The 19849-nt window shown below is 34.1% G+C and overlaps 1 protein-coding gene across 2 annotated transcripts in view; it reads left to right on the forward strand.

The window, feature by feature from the left end:
• Positions 1 to 14773, forward strand: part of SNX13 (sorting nexin 13) — a 130196-nt gene extending 115423 nt beyond the window's left edge. For both annotated transcript variants that reach the window (XM_059396750.1, XM_059396751.1), the window contains exons 21-26: positions 2218 to 2379; positions 3880 to 3951; positions 6378 to 6523; positions 6767 to 6835; positions 8502 to 8614; positions 11238 to 14773. In XM_059396750.1, the coding sequence (XP_059252733.1) occupies positions 2218 to 2379; positions 3880 to 3951; positions 6378 to 6523; positions 6767 to 6835; positions 8502 to 8614; positions 11238 to 11485 (810 nt within the window). In that variant the 3' untranslated portion in view covers positions 11486 to 14773. The remainder of the gene's footprint in view (positions 1 to 2217; positions 2380 to 3879; positions 3952 to 6377; positions 6524 to 6766; positions 6836 to 8501; positions 8615 to 11237) is intronic.
• Positions 14774 to 19849: the final 5076 nt, after the last annotated feature.

The following is a 19849-nucleotide window of genomic DNA, read 5'->3' on the forward strand; positions in this document are numbered from 1 at the left end:
GGTTATTACCAAGGTCATCTTAACCTCTTTTAGATTGGCAAAATAATTTCTATGCACATCACGAATTTTCAGCTACATTTCCTTTTTGGCTAAATTATAATTTAATATTTTTTCTTAATTATGTTTCACTGGATATTAAATAGGTATTAGAGAAATCATCTGCAAACATTTTATCAGTGGTTATCAGAGCTTGAGAAATAATACTTTATAATATATTAACCTGGTCATAGGATTTGTCTAGCCTTTCAAAATATGTGGGCAGTTCCTGGGAAGAGTAACTAACTAACAGTCTTCCTTTATTCACAATTTCTTTCTATCCAATTTTATATCATGACATGAGGCATTTTTTTAAGCTATACTTGGGACCTAAATTTAAGTTAAAATTACTTTGTGTTGTTACTGATACCCATAATTAAAGTGATGATGAGGGGAAAGCATCTCTGGTAAGTCAGGGCAAGTTTACAATTATGCTGGTGATCCATAATTCATTCCTCTTTTTGGTAATTTACAAATTTTTGTTTGTTTTAAGCACATGTTTTAAGAAAAATCTTGTTTATGGAAATCTTGTCATATACTTATGGATTCTGTTTTTATGCTTCTGAAATTCTGCTTTTTTTTAGGATTAGGCGGCAGAATCACTTGTGGAGGTTTCTTCATCCCTCTAGTTCACCCATTCCCTGTCCCTAGTACATATGCTTGGGCTTTACCCTCAGAAATGGAAAAGCAAACAAAAAACAAGAAGGAGAAGGAAAAGAAATGGATTCTGTAGGTCTAGGATAGTGCATAGGCAACTATTTATAATTATTAACCAATTAATGATACAGATTTAGGTTCTTTTATTTTAAAAGATCAGTAGTAGTTTAGCAGCATGTCTGTTGTTAGGCTACACACACACACACACACACACACACACGTAATTTTACACACAAGTGCACATGCACACACTGAGATAGCTTCATCTTTTTAACCTTTTTATCTCTGTATCTGTGTACCAGTGGCAGTTTTTCAGATCCTTCGTCATCCTTGTTTTTGTCCTTTGGATCTCCTCTGAATTCTGTGGTGACAGTGTCCTTTCTAAATGTTGCATATTCCATCAAGGATACCTAGAGCACTATTGACTCATCTTAATCAAAGAGTAACTAAAACTTCCAGTTATTTTACAGCTATCTTCAAATTCACTTGTTTTTTATTATAGTACTTATTTAACCTTATTTCTAGTTTTTGTTAATGGAAACCATTTTAGCATATTAGAGTGAAGTTTTATTTTCTTGGTACCATCTCTTAACATTATGCTGTTTCTGAAGTAGTGGAGTTCAGTATCTTTTACTGTTTTTTTTTTTTTTTTTTTTTTTTTGGCAGGGAACATAATTTGATTCTGCATTAGTTCTTATGAGACTCATACTTTCTGGAAAATATTCTCGTAGTTTTTTATGACTTTGATTTTGTGTTCCTTTTTTTCTTTGTTTCTGTCTATTTAAATTCTCAGAGTTCCATATGCAGACTATTTTGATTTCTAGATGTTTCTCCCTTTCTTAATTGAAATTATGTGACATTTGTGCAGTCAGAATGTCAATTTTAATGCTTCTTATACCTCTGGAGATTATTCCTTTTTATATTTCTGATCATATTTCTTTTTATAGTTTTTCTATTCTTATTAAAGGACTCCACAGTCCTTCTGTAGATTCTGAGCATGTAATGTAAGCAAAAAGTTATTTAAAACAGTAAGTTTTAGTTACTTGTTAATTACTTGAAATTTCTGCTTATTTTATCTGCATGTTTATTTTTCAATGTCTTCTCAAAATACTTATGTTATTATTGCCTTGAATTGTAGCAGAAGTATGTTACGGCTAATTCCAATTTATGTTTTAGAAAATGTTTTGTTTTTTAAATCTTATTTATTTATTTATTTATTTGGCTTATTTCTTCAGTAAGGCAGGCAAACCTTATAATCGCTAGCAGTATAAGCTAAAGTTTATATTTTCTAGCAATAGCCTTATTACCTCAGTTTTTTAATTATCCGTTTATGTGTGAAGATACAATTTTAAGACAATACATTTTGAAAACTGTAGTTGTGTACTTTCAAAATGCAATGAGGTATTATAGACTAGAAAATTACTTCTTTTTTCATGTGTGTTGCTCTCTGTATTTTCCCAGGCTTCTCAGTTAAATAACAGGTCTGATACATTGAAGTCATGGTGTAATGTCTTTTCCTCTTAGATGGACACTTTTGTAAATCCACTTCGAAATTCTATGAGGAATGTTTCAAATGCAGTTAAATCCCTTCCTGATAGCTTGGCAGAGGGAATGACTAAAATGTCAGACAACATGGGCAAAATGTCAGAAAGATTAGGTCAAGACATAAAGCAATCATTTTTCAAGGTAAGAAGATGTTTTCGGTAATATCTACAGCAAACTATTTTTAAGTCGACTAAGATTTATTGAGCTTCTGCTTAGATTTATCTTACTTCTTTTTAGAAGTCCAAAGCTCTCTAGACACAGTCTTATAAAGAATAAAAAAACTAAAGAGAATGAATTCTTAACAGAAATGGATCCTATAAAATTGAGTCACTCTTCAGGCTTTGCTGTGGTAGAATTTTGAAAGCAGTTAACATAACAAACATCCTTTGTACTGTTATATTCTGTTATGCCATTTTTATTTTATAATGCCATTTAATTTTAAAACATAAGCAAGTGCTATTGGGCAAATTGGCTATACTAGTGTTCATCAGGAAACATAAAAACTATTACCACCTGCTTCACCTGACCAAGTAGGAGATCAAAGGGAGGAAAAGTCACAGTCATCTGCCTCTCAGGCCATCCTTTACTTCGATATACAAGTGAGTTATATTGAAGAGTTTTCATAGGAAACTTTTTCATTATATTAGCAAATACAGGTAGCAGACCAAGTAGTTTGTTACTTTCTGATTTATACTTTTTATAATTATGACCTACTTGTTTAAAATTATAATCAAGACTATAAAAGAAAACCTGTACTGTTAGAGTTTTCTATTTTAGGTCATGTTTGAAGAGGAAATGTAATGTGTGTGTGTGTGTGTGTGTGTGTGTGTGTGTATTGAATATAAATTACATATATAACATAATATAAATATATAAAAATACACACACACAGAATTTCCATAAGATGCAACTCCTAAAATAGTGTGTGTATAATCCATACTTCTCTACTTATTCTCATACTTTCTCTGATGCTTTATCTTTGATTCTAATCATGGGGAGTACATTGACACTGAAAGTGAGGATTTTGCAATATGCCAGTTCTGCCGATAACCGTTCATATGACTTTGTACAGAAGCCGCTGAGCTTTTCCCAGTTCCTTTTTCCTTAACAGCAACATGAGGGGTTTATAATAGGTGATCTTGATGGTCGCTGCTGTGCTTTCATATGATTATCAGCTAACACTGGTCTCTCCATTTTCCTCATAATTTATATGATCTAAAACAGCTTAATTAGTATCTCAAACTGTCTGTCAAGCTCCTTATGGTAAAATAAAGAAGATTGGAATTCTGTTCTCTGTGCTACTATCTTTTGGTTTTTAAATCATTTAACTTTTCTTAGATTTAAGTTCTTCTAAAAAGTATAGGGGTTTAACTAAGTAATCTCACCTTCCAACTCAAAAGTCCATTTTTTTAAGGAAAAAAATCTTTTGGTAATGAGGTAATCACACTTTAACATTGGGTTTCTAATTGTAGATTGTTAATACTTTTTAATACTATATAAACTTTGTGTCATTCTAAACATCAAATTAAATGCTATTATTATGGTTTTTATTCATTTTGATTTATTATTTTATTGTGTTCTTTCACTGTCTGCTATAGTGTGTTTATTTTGTTCTGTTTTTGTTTTTGTTTTAAATGTTAGGTGCCTCCTTTAATTCCGAAGACTGACTCAGATCCTGAACACTGTCGGGTCTCAGCTCAGCTTGACGATACTGTGAGTTAATTTCGTTTTTGGTAGTATTCAACTGTAATTGAAATCATACTTGGTAGAGCTTTTTAACTGTTTAATGAAGTATAATATGTATACCTAATATTATATACCTATGTGTATATATGTGTTAAGTTTGATGAATTCTTACAAAGTGTCCATGTAATCAGCACTCATAGCAAGAAACAGAATGTAACCAATACCCCAGAAAGCCCCTAATGCTCTCTTCCTGTCACTATCCTCTCCCCTACCAAGGATAATCACTATCCTGACTTCTACCCTGCTTTTATACTTTATATAAATCAAACTGTAAGGTATGTATTCCTTTAAATCTGGCTTTTTTTTTTTTTTGCTGAACATTGTGATATTTTTCCATGTTTTGTGTGATTGTAGTTTCTTCATTCTTGTGGACTTACAGTATTCTGTTTTGTAAATATAGTATAATTTATTAGTTTTATATGAATAGTACTGTGATTCTGGTACATGTCTTTTGATTAAAAAATTAAGGATACGTTTCTGTTGGGTCTGTACCCAGGAATGGAATTTCTTGGCTTGAAGGTATTCTTCATAAATTCAGTTTTAAGAGATACTATCAAATAGTTTTCCACAGTGTTTGTGCTGCTTACAGTGCTGCCAGCAATGCATGAGAATTTCAATGCTCCATAGCCTGCCAATAGTTCATATGTTATGTCTTTTAAATTTTAGCCAGTCTGGTTGTATCTCATGTGGATTTCCTTTTCTCTGATGACTGTGGAAATGTTGAACCTCTTTGCATATGTTTGTCGGCCATTTGGGTGTCTTGTCTTGTGTCTCTAGCTCTTTCCTCTACTTTTCTGTTGGCTTGGCTGTCTTTGTTTTTTTCAGTTAACAAGAGTGCTTTTATATAATCTGAATAGTGGTTCTTTGTCAGATAAAAGTATTTGTGCATTGTGAATATCTTCTAGTTGGTGTGCTTTTGTGCAAAGTATATATATAATCTGTGCCTACTACAAGGTCACAAAGATCACCTGTGATTTTCTTTAAAAATCTTTTTTGTTTTATCTTGCTGAAATTTGGATTTCCCATTCATCTAGGATTGATTTTTGTGTATGGAGTAAGGGCAGTTGACCCAAACAATGTTTACTGAGAAGGCCCCCTTTTCCCAAGTGTACTGTTTCTCCCTTGTCACAAATTAGATTATCATATTTGGGTGTGGGCTTTGTATACTGTTCCATTAGGCAGGTTTTTTTTAAAGATATAATTATCTCCCTTCAGTTTTTCATTGACTTTCTTATAATTAAACTATTAAACAAAGATAATATTTTATTGCCTTTTTAAGGAATATTTTAGAATGTTTTATTATGAGTTTTGCTGGTATAACATCCATAACATCATAATTATCATGTTGCACCAAACTAATGAATATACTTGGTCATAAAATTGAGCAGTATTTATTTTGCCTCTGGAGGGAACTTGATCTCTGCACTGCTGTGCCAGATCCCTCACCAACCCCAGCCACTCCTTGTTTGGTTTAGGTGTGAGTTTTCAATATGTGAAAGGGAAGGTACACTAAGATAATCAGTTTACAGTATGGCAATGAAAAATAACGAACTCATGCTGTTTTCTCAAGATTTAAATTACAACATGGACGAAGAAATGATTGGAATATCTTATTGATGAAAGAATTATAAAATTACTGGCAGTTATGCGGTTTTATTGTATTTCTAAATCTGTTTGGCTTTACATATATATTTTTTATATCAAAGCTTTCTAGTTGTCTTTACTTTTTTTACCTTTTTATTTTCTTTGCTCTTCTAGTCATTTTTTATCTTATTTTTTTGTATTATTAATTGAATATTCCCATATAAAAGTGTCCTCATTTTTACTTGTTAAAAGTTAAAGGAAAATTTTAAAAGTATAGTGAAATATCCCCTTTGTAATAACTTAGCTATATACTGGATCTTATTTTAGCTTCTTTTTTTCTGAAAATACCTGAGTATGTACAATGCAGTAACTAAGCAAAACATCTTATTCTGTGTAGTTTGTGTTTTGTTCTATTAAGTAAGGAGAAATGTTGAGAATATTTTGTTCTTTTCAAAAAGATGCTCCAGAAAATCGGCAAAGGGGGCCAGCATTTGCCTTATCAAAGCAGTACAGACTCTACTAAAAGTAAAAGAGCCAAATTATTTTTTCCTAAGACATCATAGATCCACTTTGAGAAGTTTTTTCACTACTACTTTGGAACTGTGTGGGTTGTGAAATTCTGCATTCTTGCAGAATGACTGTTAAAAACATAATGTTTTTAAAATTAGAATGGAATGTTAGGTTATGAAGACTATAGTAGAATTTGTTCTCTGATCTCTGAAATTGAGTGCGTCATTTTTGTGAAAGCCACTCATAGTAGATAAATAACTCAAATAAACATAATTTCATTTCTTTCCATACTTTTTCAGGTGGATGACAATATTCCACTTAGGGTAATGCTGCTTCTTATGGATGAAGTATTCGACTTAAAAGAGAGAAATCAGTGGTTGCGAAGGAATATCAAAAACCTACTTCAACAGCTTATTAGAGCCACATATGGTGATACTATTAATAGGTACCAATACTTTTTTCATCCCTTAGAGCTGTTCTTGCTTAGCTTTTAAACGTTTCCTTCTAGAAGTAGATTGTTCAACTTTTATAGGAGAATTTTCTTCTCTGGGCCTTTTAAGATCATTAAAACAGTCTGTTGCTTTCACAGATAATTTACATACAGATTAAGTTCCTTCATGAAAGGAGTGCTTATTTTACACACCTTCTAAAATTTTGACCCTACTTATTTAAATTTCTTTACTTTCAGAAAAATAGTTGACCATGTTGATTGGATGACCTCTCCTGAGCAAGTAGCCGACTTAGTGAAACGTTTCAGGTATATCTTAAGACACAGTCACTTCTTTCAGGTAGTACAGAGTTTAGCATTGTTATCATTAATTAACCTTGACTGCTTTTCTTTTCTTCCTGACCGTAAAGTTGGTTTGAATCATCATTGATGAACAAAAAGACCTGTAAGAATTACAAAAACATTTGTTCCCTGGACCTTTTGATCTTTTTTTCTTTAAAGTCAGAATAGAAAAGTATAAAAGTATAATCTTTAAGATGTTGTTTACATTTTACTACAGTAATGTGGCTTCAAAGTTATTGAAATTTTTGATTTTAAATGAAAATTTAAAATGTCTCTGCTTATGGACTAATTATTATAACTGTTCAAACCTCTGAGAAGAATACAAATTAAGTGCAGTGATACTCCAATTCATATGTTCATCCTACAAAAATATTCTGAACCCCTTCTCTGTGCATAGTATTTTGCCAATCACCAGGGACTGAGATAAAATGCAATCCCTTCAAGGAAAGCACAGCATAATCCAGAAATAAACCTCTTTTCTAAAAGTGAAAGATAAGCAAGGCTTAAATATTCATGGCATCATGTACTTTGAAGTAACAGAAGCAAGAAAGGAGCTATCGATATTGAACATTATTTGCTTGGCACTGTGCCAACTACTGTATGCATACTTTCTGATTTTACCCTATTTTATAAGATAGGGATTGGTCTCCATTTTGTTATGTGGAAACTGAGGATTGAGAAGTTGAGTGTCTTGTCCAAAACCTCACATGCTGGAAAGTGAGGAACAATAGTTTTCTCTAATCTGAAGCTGAGTCTCTCTCCATTATGCAGTACTATTGCCCAAAGTCAGACCACCTGTCCTGGCATGTACATTCTATTTCAGGGCCAGTGAATGATGTTTGGTTTACTGTGGAGTAGTGATTCTCAGTCTTGGCTGCATGTTGGAATCACTTGGGGAGCTTTAAAAAGTACTGATGCTTGGGTCCCATCCCAACAGTCTGACTTAATCAGTAGAAGGCCTGAACATGAAGATTTTTTAAAGCTCCCAGGTTTTTCTAATGTTCAGTCAAAGTTAAGAACAACTGCTCTGGGAAGTCTCTCTCCCTCAGACCGAATTCCCAGGTAGAACCTTAGTGTGTTCTGTTCTTGCCTTTGACTCTGAATTGGAGAACTGGAATCAAGCAAGCTGTGCGAGTGAAGGAGATTAGGATATATATGTGAGAGGAATGTAATCAGTCTAATTGGAAGTTGCGGGTGCAGGATTTGTTTTGTATTGGCTTAATTATAAGGGAACTGAGGAAGATTAACTCTAAGATATCCAAATTCAGGATATTGTGGGGTTGTATTTGGATCAGATGTTCAGTCTCGTTGAGATCAGAGGCATACTTGAGTTTAAATGGCTGTGATATAATCATCTATATATGCCATTTTGCTATCTTTTTCATTTGTTAGTGTTTGTAAGGTATTCCAAGGCAGAATTCATCTGTTACTTTTATTATGTATATCCTTTCATACCTAAAATTGAATCCTGCTCTTAGTTACTCTGTTGAATGTCATACCTCCATAAAATTTCAGAAATGTTTCTGCTTTCTATTTACATTTGTGTTTTCTATAGAAAATTGGAACAATTTTACTGACTTACATCATTAGAAAATGTAAATTTTTACAAAATTTATTTAATTTTCTTAAATAGAGATGCCTTTTGGCCAAATGGCATTTTAGCAGAGACTGTTCCATGCAGAGATAAAGCTATTCGAATGAGAACAAGAGTTGCAGGAAAAACTAAATTACTTTCAATTATGCCAGGTGAGTGAACAGGTTTGGTAAAAATCTTATTACTTTGTAGTTCTTCAGAATTTTTGGCATTGGGCATGCTGGTTTAGCTGCCTACTGATTTTAGTAATTACCATTTAATGGCTTACCACGTATCAGGCACTGTTGCTCCGCATTTCTCATATATTCTTCACTCTCATAACAGTATTAAGAACTTACACGCTGTTAACATGACAGCTTTGTATGTGAGCAAATAGAAGCTCAAAGAGGTTAAGTAAGCCACCCCAGGTTTCAAGCTAGGAAGTGACTGTTGGGCTTCTGCTCCATGCTGAGCTACTTGAAAGCCACTGCTTTCAAACATGAAAAGAAAGTGGTGCTTTTAACCACTTCATTTGCTACCTTGAATCATTTTGAGAATAAAGTTGATGATAAAATATGTGACAGAAGAATAAAAGAACAATGAAGTGTCAGGTTTTTAGGAAGTATATTTGTTCTACTTCAGAGAACATACTCTTTCAAAGAATCCCTTTATGTAGAAACAACTAATTGGTCCATTATTAATCTGAATTGAGACATGATTCCAAAGAAAATACACTTAAGTGGCATTCTTTTGGTCTAATTTGAATTATTTCTTGAGAAGACTGCTGTCTTAGACTCACTTTGCCCCCCTTTCAACTTCTCTCAATAAGAGGTCCTCTATAATATGAAAAGCAATTTTGTGTGACTGGGTAGTTTTTTGGTCCCTTCTTTAGTTATGAATATCTTTGAAAATACTTATATATCTCTTTTCCACATTTTAATTATGAATGTAGAGTAGAAAAGGAATATTTAGGAAGTTCATTAATGTCATTTAGTATCTATTTCTTTTTCTATAATTTTGTTTTTCTTAGAACTCTATTTTCCTCATAGATTTTAAAATTTCTCTTCTGTCAGTTAAGTTGGGAATTTGCCACATGGCTATCAGTTCTGTCCTACAGACTATACTACTGCATTTGGAGGAAAAAGTCATAGAAATATCATTTTAGAAAAATAAAAATAAATGACAACTTAAGATTAAGTATTATTTATTATACTGTTAGTGTAAACCAGATGGTGCTATAGACTGATTTATATACTCAAAGAAACTAATGCATTTATTCAGTAAATATTTACTGAGAGTGTGTCATATGCAGGACACTTTCTTTGCACTAATCTTTGCTTTCTTGGAGCTTACATTCTATTAGGGAAACACAGACAGAAGGCAGACAAATAAATAAAGGTCAGTATGTTAGCTTTTGCAGGAAGAGGGAGGTGTCAGGTGAGGTGTAGTTGTGTGAGAAGGGGACACTTGTGTGAAGACTTAAAGGAAATGAGGCTAAATATAAAGGTATATATGTTGATGTATGCATAATCCCTTTCCTGCTTTGAGTAAATTCATAAACCATTTGCTTTAAATTAACATAGTACTCCTAGGTAGAAACAAATCTTTTGGAAGTTGCGTGTTTTTTGTTTTTTTTTTTTAAGATTTTATTTATTTATTTGAGAGACAGAGATCACAAGTAGGCAAGAGGCAGGCAGAGGCGGGGTGGAAGCAGGCTCCCGCTGAGCAGAGAGCCCAGTGGGGGGCTCCATCCCAGGACTCTGGGATTATGACCTGAGCCGAAGGCAGAGGCTTTAACCCACTGAGCCACCCAGGCACCCGGCATGTTTCTTTTAAAAGCAGTTAAATAGTATCTACTGCTGGTGTAGCCCTGATTATAAATAATTAAGGATAGTCCTGCATGTTCGCCTATTCAAAGATCTGTAACAACTTCATGTCACCTAGGAGTAAACTCCACACTTGGGCTCACTCTGATAGCCATAGCACTTGTTTCCGTTCTTCTCTCTACTTTGTTTTAAAAGAATCTTAAAATTTAAAGCCAATTTCTGGTGTCCCCTATTTTGAACCTGCTTTGTTTTTCCCACTAGTTCTCATTTGCTTGTTGTTCTCTCCCCCAAAGCGAATCCGTCATCTGTTGGTGCCTGTCAAACTCCTGCCTAGGTAGCAAAGTCTCCTTCGTTCATCTCCTCCATGAAGGGAACCTGTCTTGATTATATACCATGTGGAATTCTCTTCTCTAAACATCTTTATACTTGGGGTGTTTGAGTGGCACTGTTACTATTGCAAGCTTTTTGAGATCATTAGTCACCTATCATACATCATTTCCTTACAGTATTTCTCACTGAGCATTAGACACATAAGACTATTTGTATGTTTTAGCCTTTGCAGATTCCTTTTCACATTTGCATTAAAGCTCTCCAAATTCTTAGTTATAAGGACTTGGTTATTATAAATCCCATTTTACAGATAAGGAAACAAACTCAGGATGGGTAAATATCATATAGGTATTAAGGGACAGGATTGTAACTCTAATTTGGGGTTTCAGAGTCTAGATCCTGCTTCTTTTTCCTGTGCTATCTCATCCCCAGTGTCTGTTATTACATAAGTGGATGGATGCATGCAGACATGGACATTTTAATCTCAGTTAGAATACATAGGTGAGACACATGAACTGAGTATCTCCTATTTGCTCCCCTGCTGTGTACTTCCCATACTTTAAACTTAGAGCATAGTTTAGGCCTTGTCTTTCCTTTATATGAGTAATGAATGATATTTATTTGTCTCCTCTTCATTTAGATGAACTGAAGCACATTATCGGGGCTGAGACAACACGGAAAGGTATTCTTCGTGTTTTTGAAATGTTTCAGCACAATCAGTTAAATAGGAGAATGGTTTATGTCTTCTTGGAAGGCTTTTTGGAAACCTTATTTCCACAGTATAAATTTCGTGAACTTTTCAACAAACTGCATTCACGGTCAAAGCAGATACAGAAATATAAACAGAAACTTCAAACTACTCAAGCGCCTTCTTTACAGAAAAGGTGACACTCCAGTCTCTGAAGCTGGTGTTCATTTTGTCCAGGACTAATAATATGGACAGATCTTCTGGGGCTTAACTCATACACTGTCATATTGCACCAGTCTTTTACTGTCTCAAAATAGATTATTAATACATTCATTAGACTGTGGTTCTTCTCATCTTCATCTATAATCCAGCCACTACCAAGAGAGATTTCTGTGTCTTAAATGATTTGGTGCATATCTTTGCAACATTGAAATGATACTGCCCCCTTCTCAAGCAAGAATGATGTTGGTCTCTTCCATTTCAAACTAATCAGCATTCTCCAGCAATGACAAAGTGCCAGAGTGTATATGTGAGAGCTGAGGAAAGCACAAAACAGTGGTTCACAGGTAAACTGGCTAATTTGTTTGGGAGACTGAGCAATGTATGATTTGGAGGGATTTTTTTTTTTTGCATAATAATTTTATAGATCTTTATCAGAATTTTGATATAATGTGGATTAGCCAGGTGAACGATCTTTGGAACATCTGCGTCAAGTCTGGGAAAGTGACAGGATGCCCTTAAAGTATGAAGTAACCTTTTATCCTAATTACAGTTTTGTGACATAAAATAAAACCAATCAAAAACAGAATTTGATTGGATTTGTTATTCATTTGTATAAAACAAATTTTAATTGATTCTTACCTGCTTTGGGCTCTATTTTGCTCTTATGGTACTCAATCATAAGTTTTCTTTTGGTATTCTGTGTGCAAAAAGAAGCATATAGTGGCGATCTCACTTAAGTTTCAAAATTATTACTGTTTTCTTTATCTTTAAGAGATTACTGATTATACAATAGGGAGTATAATCTCGAAAGAACTGCCAAATACATTCTGTTATTTTAAAAACATGGAAATTTTAAAACAGCACTATTGAAAGTTGTAATGTGACCATTTTAAATTGTGTGATCTAGACATACCTTAGGTGATTGCAAAGGTAGCAAATCAAAGGATTAAATGAGCTTATTAGTCATATGTAAACAGACAAATTCCTAACTCTATTACTATGTATATATATGAAAATAAATAATGAAAACAGAACTATAATATTTTTTAAAATATGCTTTTATTTATATTTTGCATAATGTAAAATTCTACTAAATAAAGTTGGCAAAACCCCTGGGTGTATACATTTAAGTCCCTGAAATAATTTTATACCAACAACAACAAATTACCTTTTCCAGTTCTGGAGCCTCTGCATTTCTTATAGTTTTCTCATTCTCTGTTTGTCCATCTTGGAAGTCTTCATATCCCTTGTATGCAGGATTTCTGCATAGTTTTAAATACTTACAGTGACTAAGGGTTTGAGTATGTCAGCCTTTTTTGTTTTAAAAATATTTAACACTACAACCTTAAAATAGTGAAGCTACTTATCAGACCACTGAGCCAAGACCCTGGTATTAAAAGAATGTCTGGGTGCTTAAGATAAAGGGACAGAGGATAGGTATCCCAGTTATTTGGGAGCTTTAAGATTGGAGCAAGATGTTACTGTCTTGTTTTCACTGAGATCCTGCTTAGAAAGTGAAGCCTCATAACAGAATAAAGCCTTCCTTTAAAGCTTCATAGTAATAATCATATTTATTAATAATGCTGTTGTGCATACTCAGAGTATGCGCCTTTCAGTACATGTTGCATGTCTAAAGAATTACAAAAATGAAACCCCATGATTTCATTGCAACCTGCAAATGAGAAAATATCCTTATTGACTCTGGTGGAAGAAATAATATTTTTTCTTTCCAGTGTGTCTCCCTGCCATGGTCCCTCCCCAGGCCCCAGGCTTTAAAGGTGAGGATTTGTGAAACGTCTATAGGAAGCATCAGCATGGCCATAAGTGAGATGATTTTCAAATATACCCTTCCCATTTCAAGTATATTTTTGACATAAATAAGTCTAAGAGTAAACAAGAATTCACTTAAGAGCCTAGTGTGTACATATGAAAAGCATTTCCAGATAATATGAGGAATGCTGGCCATCAACCAGGGAAAGAAAGGTCCTGCAAAATAGCAACTTTTCATAATAGAGCCCTGCAAGGTAACTGCAATCATACCAAAAACTATGTGAGTAAATGGGTTTTTAAAATAATTTTTGTTTAAAGAGTTTATATTTCAAAAGCAGAAATATCAAATGGTAGTCTTTGTAAACAGTTGTGCATCTTCTCTGCACATCTGTGTTTTACATCAGAGAAAGCCGTGGTCATGCTAAAATTAGAGATACTTTTTGAATGACTTGGTTAAGCTGTGTGTAAAATATTTAATTCATAAGTACGGTGTACTATGTTTAATAAAGTTATTACATTTAATGCATTCATTGCATATATAAATACATACCTGAAGAGGCTTTAAGTCTTCTGATATTTGATTTTTTGAATGTGTTTTTAAGTCAGAGGTGCCTTCAGGCAAGAACCTTCAAAATTAATTATTCTTTGTATGGGTTTTCTGATTTTTTCAGGTAACATATAAATTATTTAGAAACCATCACTACTAACAACAGTTTGTTCACCTAAAAATTGATTGTATGATTTAAATATAGTGCTTAGCTGGGCATTTCCTCTGATTAGGGTATTCTGAATAGTTGCTGAAAAAATTGTGCCATTGACCAATGGATGCACTTGGTTAGCCTTAATTTTTTTTTTAAGAAAAAAATTTAAAACTTTCTTGAGTATTTCTGTTAGCTCAGTTTAAGTTTGTGCTGCTGGTGTTTGGAAAAAATCAGTTAAGTGCTACCAGAAAGTGTATCAATTTTTAAAAAATGAAGAACAATATAAATTTCACAATCTAAAATTTTAATTTTGTGCAATATTTTCATTTAATGCATGTGTATTTGAGTAATTGTAAAATAAATGAATTTTTAATGTTTTGAGATCTAGTTTAAACTGTCTTCTTAACCCAACAACTTACATTCCGTTGTTGCTGCATCCTTTTATTTAAGGACTTGTTTTAAAAGTCTTTTTTTGTCACTCCTTGTAAAATTCTTTTGTTAATAGTAAATTTTGCTTATAGGAGCATGGCTCCTGTATTACAAGGGAAAAATATAAAGAGCACATCTTAGAATTATAGTTGTTAAAAGATAACTTGTGCATATCATTGTACAGTAAATATCAACTGTGTGCCTAACTATTCTATCAATACTTTCCTTTAACAAAGAAGAAACAACAATCAGAATGTCAGTTATTTTTATTGAACTAAAAAGATTAAAATTTTTATTTGGTTTGCGTTATGTTCTGTCCATTAGAAAATGCTAATAAAGTATTAACAAACCTTTTTGTTGAATTTATTTAGTAGTGATGTATTCTTATTACTTTAAAAAGTGCTTGCTCAATGGTCTTTTTAGTATCTGTACGTATTTTCCTTTCTTTTCATTTTAGAAATCAAGCAGTTTAAGTTCCATATCGATAGAAGACCTGTTGAGTGATTACTGACAACTTATTGAATTTAATTTTTCTATTTATGGGGCAAGTAATGTACGACCACAATGTTATAGAAACTTCATACTTACCTATCACACAAAATTATGAAGTCATTTTCCCATAGCGGGAAAGAGCTGTAATAAATAGTCCATTAACAGTTTTTATTTGATGCTATTTTTAATTCATAGTCTGCTTGATATTTTAGATGTTTGAGCTCTAAAGGCAATAGATTGAGTACTCACAATGTAGCTATGTTTGGTTGGTCATAGTATTTTCAGTCTTGCATTTGTATCCATAGACTTCTCAGACTTCAGCTGTGAGTACTTTTACCCTACTATGGACAGGTGTAGTATTTGTCAATGTGCATCCTGTAAAATACTGGTTCCTTTAAGATGTTTCTGGGTAGTAATTTTATACTTCTACGTAACTTGTGCAAATCTATGTACTATTCCAAACCCTAAAATATTCCTTTACAATCCAAATGATACTATCAAAATTTCTGTAATAAATAATTCTGTTTAATTTTGTTTACCTAACTTCCCAGACCACAGAATTTTTTGTCATCAACACCTATTAATAGCTTGATGATAATGTTCCTGAGGAACATGATTTGAAAACTCTTAGATGAGGGAAAAAAAGGTGAAACATTTTTAATTAGGGAATAAACTCTAGATAGAATATAAAACAATGGATTTGGGATTTGAAGTTTTATTTTTAGCCTGTCATTCCAATGGAAAGTTGAGTCTTTGAAAGAAAAAGGAGAACATGGAAAATTAACAGATGGGTATATAGCAGATATTAGAATTGAATTTGGACCTGCGTACCTGAATAATGAACTCAGTAAGGGTAATATAGTATGTCCCATGAGGAGTGGGAAAGATACTTGCTGAGGATCTTGCTAGTGTGGTTAAGAGAATATTAATTAGGAAGTACGGAAGGGAGAGAGAAATGTGATATAGTTCAGTTTTTAAAATGTATGCCAGACATTGACCCATATGTACTGGCAGATACCATTTAGCCTAGGAAAAAATGCAGCAGCTGAGAACCTAGTAGTTCACAAGAAATAAATTTAATAGAATGAAAATTAACTCATATATCTATAGTGTATGAGAAATGTATGAAATATGATATTTTAAGTGGGTAAATAATGACCTTTTACATAGCATCAGGTGGAAGAAAAAACAGGATTTTTGTATTGGAAGTCCGCAGGACCACCCCCTGGTGATTCACTAGGAGAGCTAACAGACTCAGAGCCTGAAGTCCTACTCACAGCTAAGATTTATTACAGCGAAAAGATAAAAAACAAGATCAAAGGGGAAGGATTCATGGGGCAAAGTCTGAGGGAAACCTCCTGAGCTTCCAAGTTAACCTCCCAGTGGACCCTTACAGGAGACACTTATATTCTCCCCTAAGCAAAGGGCACTTAATCCTATCCCACGTGTACTGTTGGCAACCAGGGGAACTGCTTCAAGACTGATTTTTGTTGGGGGTGGAGAGAGGTCCTCTAGGCACCCTTTGCCTGGTATATACCAAAATTCTGGACTCTCCAAGGGAAAGCACGTGTTCTGCATAAGTCGTGCATTTTGTACAATTTAGGCATAGTGAGCCTTTTTTTTTTTTTTTTATCAGTTTGGGGAATGGTAGGAATGCTTCTGAAATTAAGTTCTCAGATGCCTGAGATCAAGGGCTAACCTTGTAAGGAGGCCTTTCAAGGGACAGCAGTCCTACCCACTATGTTAACTCTTTTTTCTTCAACTATATACCTTAATCCCAAGAAATGGCTAGTAGTAATAGAGATTTGCACTGAAGTAAGATTTATTCTCATGTAGAAGCCTCTACATCTAGAGGTGGAAACAGCGGGGAAGATTTAGATGTAGATAAAAAGAAAAAAAGATCAAGTGATATTGATATGGATGTATCATGCAATCCAAGAAGCTGGAGAAATAGATTTGTGTATTTCCAGTGAAGATTCCCATAACCGTTATTTAGTAATACTCCAAACAGCTTTTTGAGGTAGAGATACTGTTCTCCAGTGAATAGATGGGAGAATTCAGGCATAGAGTGATTGAGTCTTTTATCCAATATCACAACGGGTTGAAATCTCAACAGTGGTGGTCTGATTCTAGATTGTGCCATACCTTCTCAGGAGTTCTATTGACATTTTAGGCTGCATAATATGTTGTGGGAGCTGTCCTCTGCATGATGGGATGGTTAGCAGCACCCTTGGGTTCTACCCATTAGGTAATTTCTGTAGAACTACACTTCAACCCCAGTTATGATAACTAAGAATGTCACAAGACAGTGATATCCGGGGAAAGATTGCCACCAGTTGAGAACCACTGGTTTATGCTCATTCATAAAGACAGTGTGTTTTTTCTCTAAGCAAACATGTAACCAATCTGTGGCTTGCCTTGTTGGGAGAATGCGAAGGGAATGCCTAACTCTGCCTTAAAAGGAGGGGAAAGGTAGGGTGGGAGGGGCAGCAAAACCAAATATTTAACCTTGTCTTATTTAAGGAAGCATCCCATAGTTGAGGGGAGGAAGGAGGAAGAAAGGGGTTTTGCAACCTGAAAGAGAAGAACGAGGTTTTTCTTGAAGATGTGAGATGAACGATTATATGAGAAAATTGGCACAACCAGGCTATTAACTTGCTAACATGGATACTGTGACATCTTTTTCTTTCAAATAACTGTTGTCCGTTTTATTTCATGAGCTAGTCCTTCTAGAACCTGAAAATTCCCTTTGCAATCTTTGCAAGCCAGTGCCTTCCCCAGACGCTCTTGTTTTTTTGACAGGTGAGGACCCCACTGGGATGCCCAGGTGGCTCTTATTTCTTTGACAGGTGAGGACCCCACTGGGATGCCCAGGTGACTCATCTAATCTACTGACTTTGCCCTCATAGATAAACCTCATTCCACAATTAGAGCTTCTACCCCTGCTGACTGTTTTCTCTTTCCCTCTGGTTATTTTTCTGGGTCTTGGTCAAGTCAGTTCTGGTTTTGATTAAGTGCACAGCGGCTTCATTTCTCCATTGATAGAAGCAATGTTGGGAAGCTGGTTTTTGCTTTTTAATCTGATTATCAAGCAGTCATCTGTCTTTTTTGTTTGTCTGCCTGTCTTGGGGATTCTTGATGTCCTTTTTTTTTTTTTTTAAAGATTTTTTTTTTAATTTCTTTATTTGATGGAGAAAGAGCGTAAGTAGGCAGAGAGGCAGGCAGAGAGAGAGGGGGAAGCAGGCTCCCCGCTGAGCAGAGAGCCCCATTGGGGGCTCGATCCCAGGACCTTGAGACCATGACCTGAGCCGAAGGCAGAGGCTTAACCCACTGAGCCACCCAGGCGCCCCAGGATTCTTGATATCTTACTGGCATTTCAGAAATAGGTTTTAGTCAGGCCAATAGCTGGTCCCACCTGTGGGATTTAAGATATGCACGTTCCAGCCCACAGGTGTTCCTTCTTCTAGTAGAATCCTCCATGTTGTTTGTCTTATTCATACAGTACTACAAGCTAAAAAAAGTTTCAAGAAAAAAGTTTTCATGCCTGTTGGAAAGAAAGTGGCTTCTTGCAGTCCTTGTCTCTGAACTCCCTCCTTACAACGCTATTAACAATGAATTGGTAAGTTTTGTTCCTTATTTGTGATTCAGGTTGTAAAAAGTTGTAAAAGTGAGCCTGCTAGTTGTGTGTTTGTGTGTGTAAATGGAAACGAAAAATGTCTTTTACAAACTGTCTGCTTGTAATACTATATTTGTGACTGGCATTCACCCACTTCATTGCCTCAACTTCTGGAGTTAGATTATAAATAATCTAATTGATTATTTAGAAGTACTATTGGGATATCTGATATAAAAAAACAGCTTAACCATCATATAGGGGAGAATGCATAAAAAGATCTAAAAAAATTAAAATTAATATCACTTGGTATTATGGTAGGAGTTGAGACTTAGAATTTTCCTTTTTTTCTTTTTTTTTTCTTGTAATTTATATCATTGACTATGCATGTTTGATAGAATGGGACTGCAGATTAAAAGATTACATTTGGCTTGTCAGGAGCTTCATGACTTCTTATGCAACCTGAAGGATGTTGAGTACTCTAATTTTTTTCCTTTTTATTTCTTTAAGAACAAACAAACCCATAATGAACGAGACGAAGATATGAAAAAGGCCTTTGTGTCAAAAACTGAATACACATATGTGCTAAAATGGGAAGAAATCTAGCATTAAACTCCTCCAGAGTTTCCTAGATTGCTCAAGAGTTAGATAAAATTCTTTAACTATATGAGTATGAAATATTTTCCAAATGTGTTTGCTGGTAGATTTGTGTATCTTTGCTTATCTCCGTAATTGATAAATTAGGTTATAAATTCTTAAATTTAATGAAGGTCCTATCCTGATTGCATAAATAGACTAGGACTTAATATATAAACTTAAAATAAAAGAACCAAATAAGTGTCAGAGTCAAAGTAAAAAAAGAAAATCCAGTGGATCAGTTTGCTAGTTTTCTAAGGAAACTCAAATGCTTGCTGAGGGAGGTGGGGTAGAAAAAAATCATTCTATAAATTAATGGTCTAGATTGCTGGGATGCAAGATAAAAAACAAAAGCATGCATAAGTTATCATAAAAGAAGAACAATACTAAGACCTTGTTTTAATAATTAGGTTGGCTAGAGTTGAATTAATTTTATTAGAACTACTTTTGGCTTCCTTGATATTCTCTGTTGCCTTTCTGCTTTCAATTTTATTTTTTCATGTTTTTATCTTTATGTCTGCCCTTTTTCTTGATTTTAGTTTATTTCCTCTTCCTTTTGTAGTTCCTTAACTTAGAAGCTTAGATGATTTCCTAATATATTCATTTGATACTATAAATTTCCCTCTAAATATGCTTTAGTTGCATCCCATAAATTTGGGACTGCTTCTCTTTATCCCTCCTGATATTCTTTGTTCTGATGT

The sequence above is a fragment of the Mustela nigripes genome, chromosome 4 (assembly GCF_022355385.1).
Source record: "Mustela nigripes isolate SB6536 chromosome 4, MUSNIG.SB6536, whole genome shotgun sequence".
NCBI classification, from domain to species: Eukaryota; Metazoa; Chordata; class Mammalia; order Carnivora; family Mustelidae; genus Mustela; species Mustela nigripes.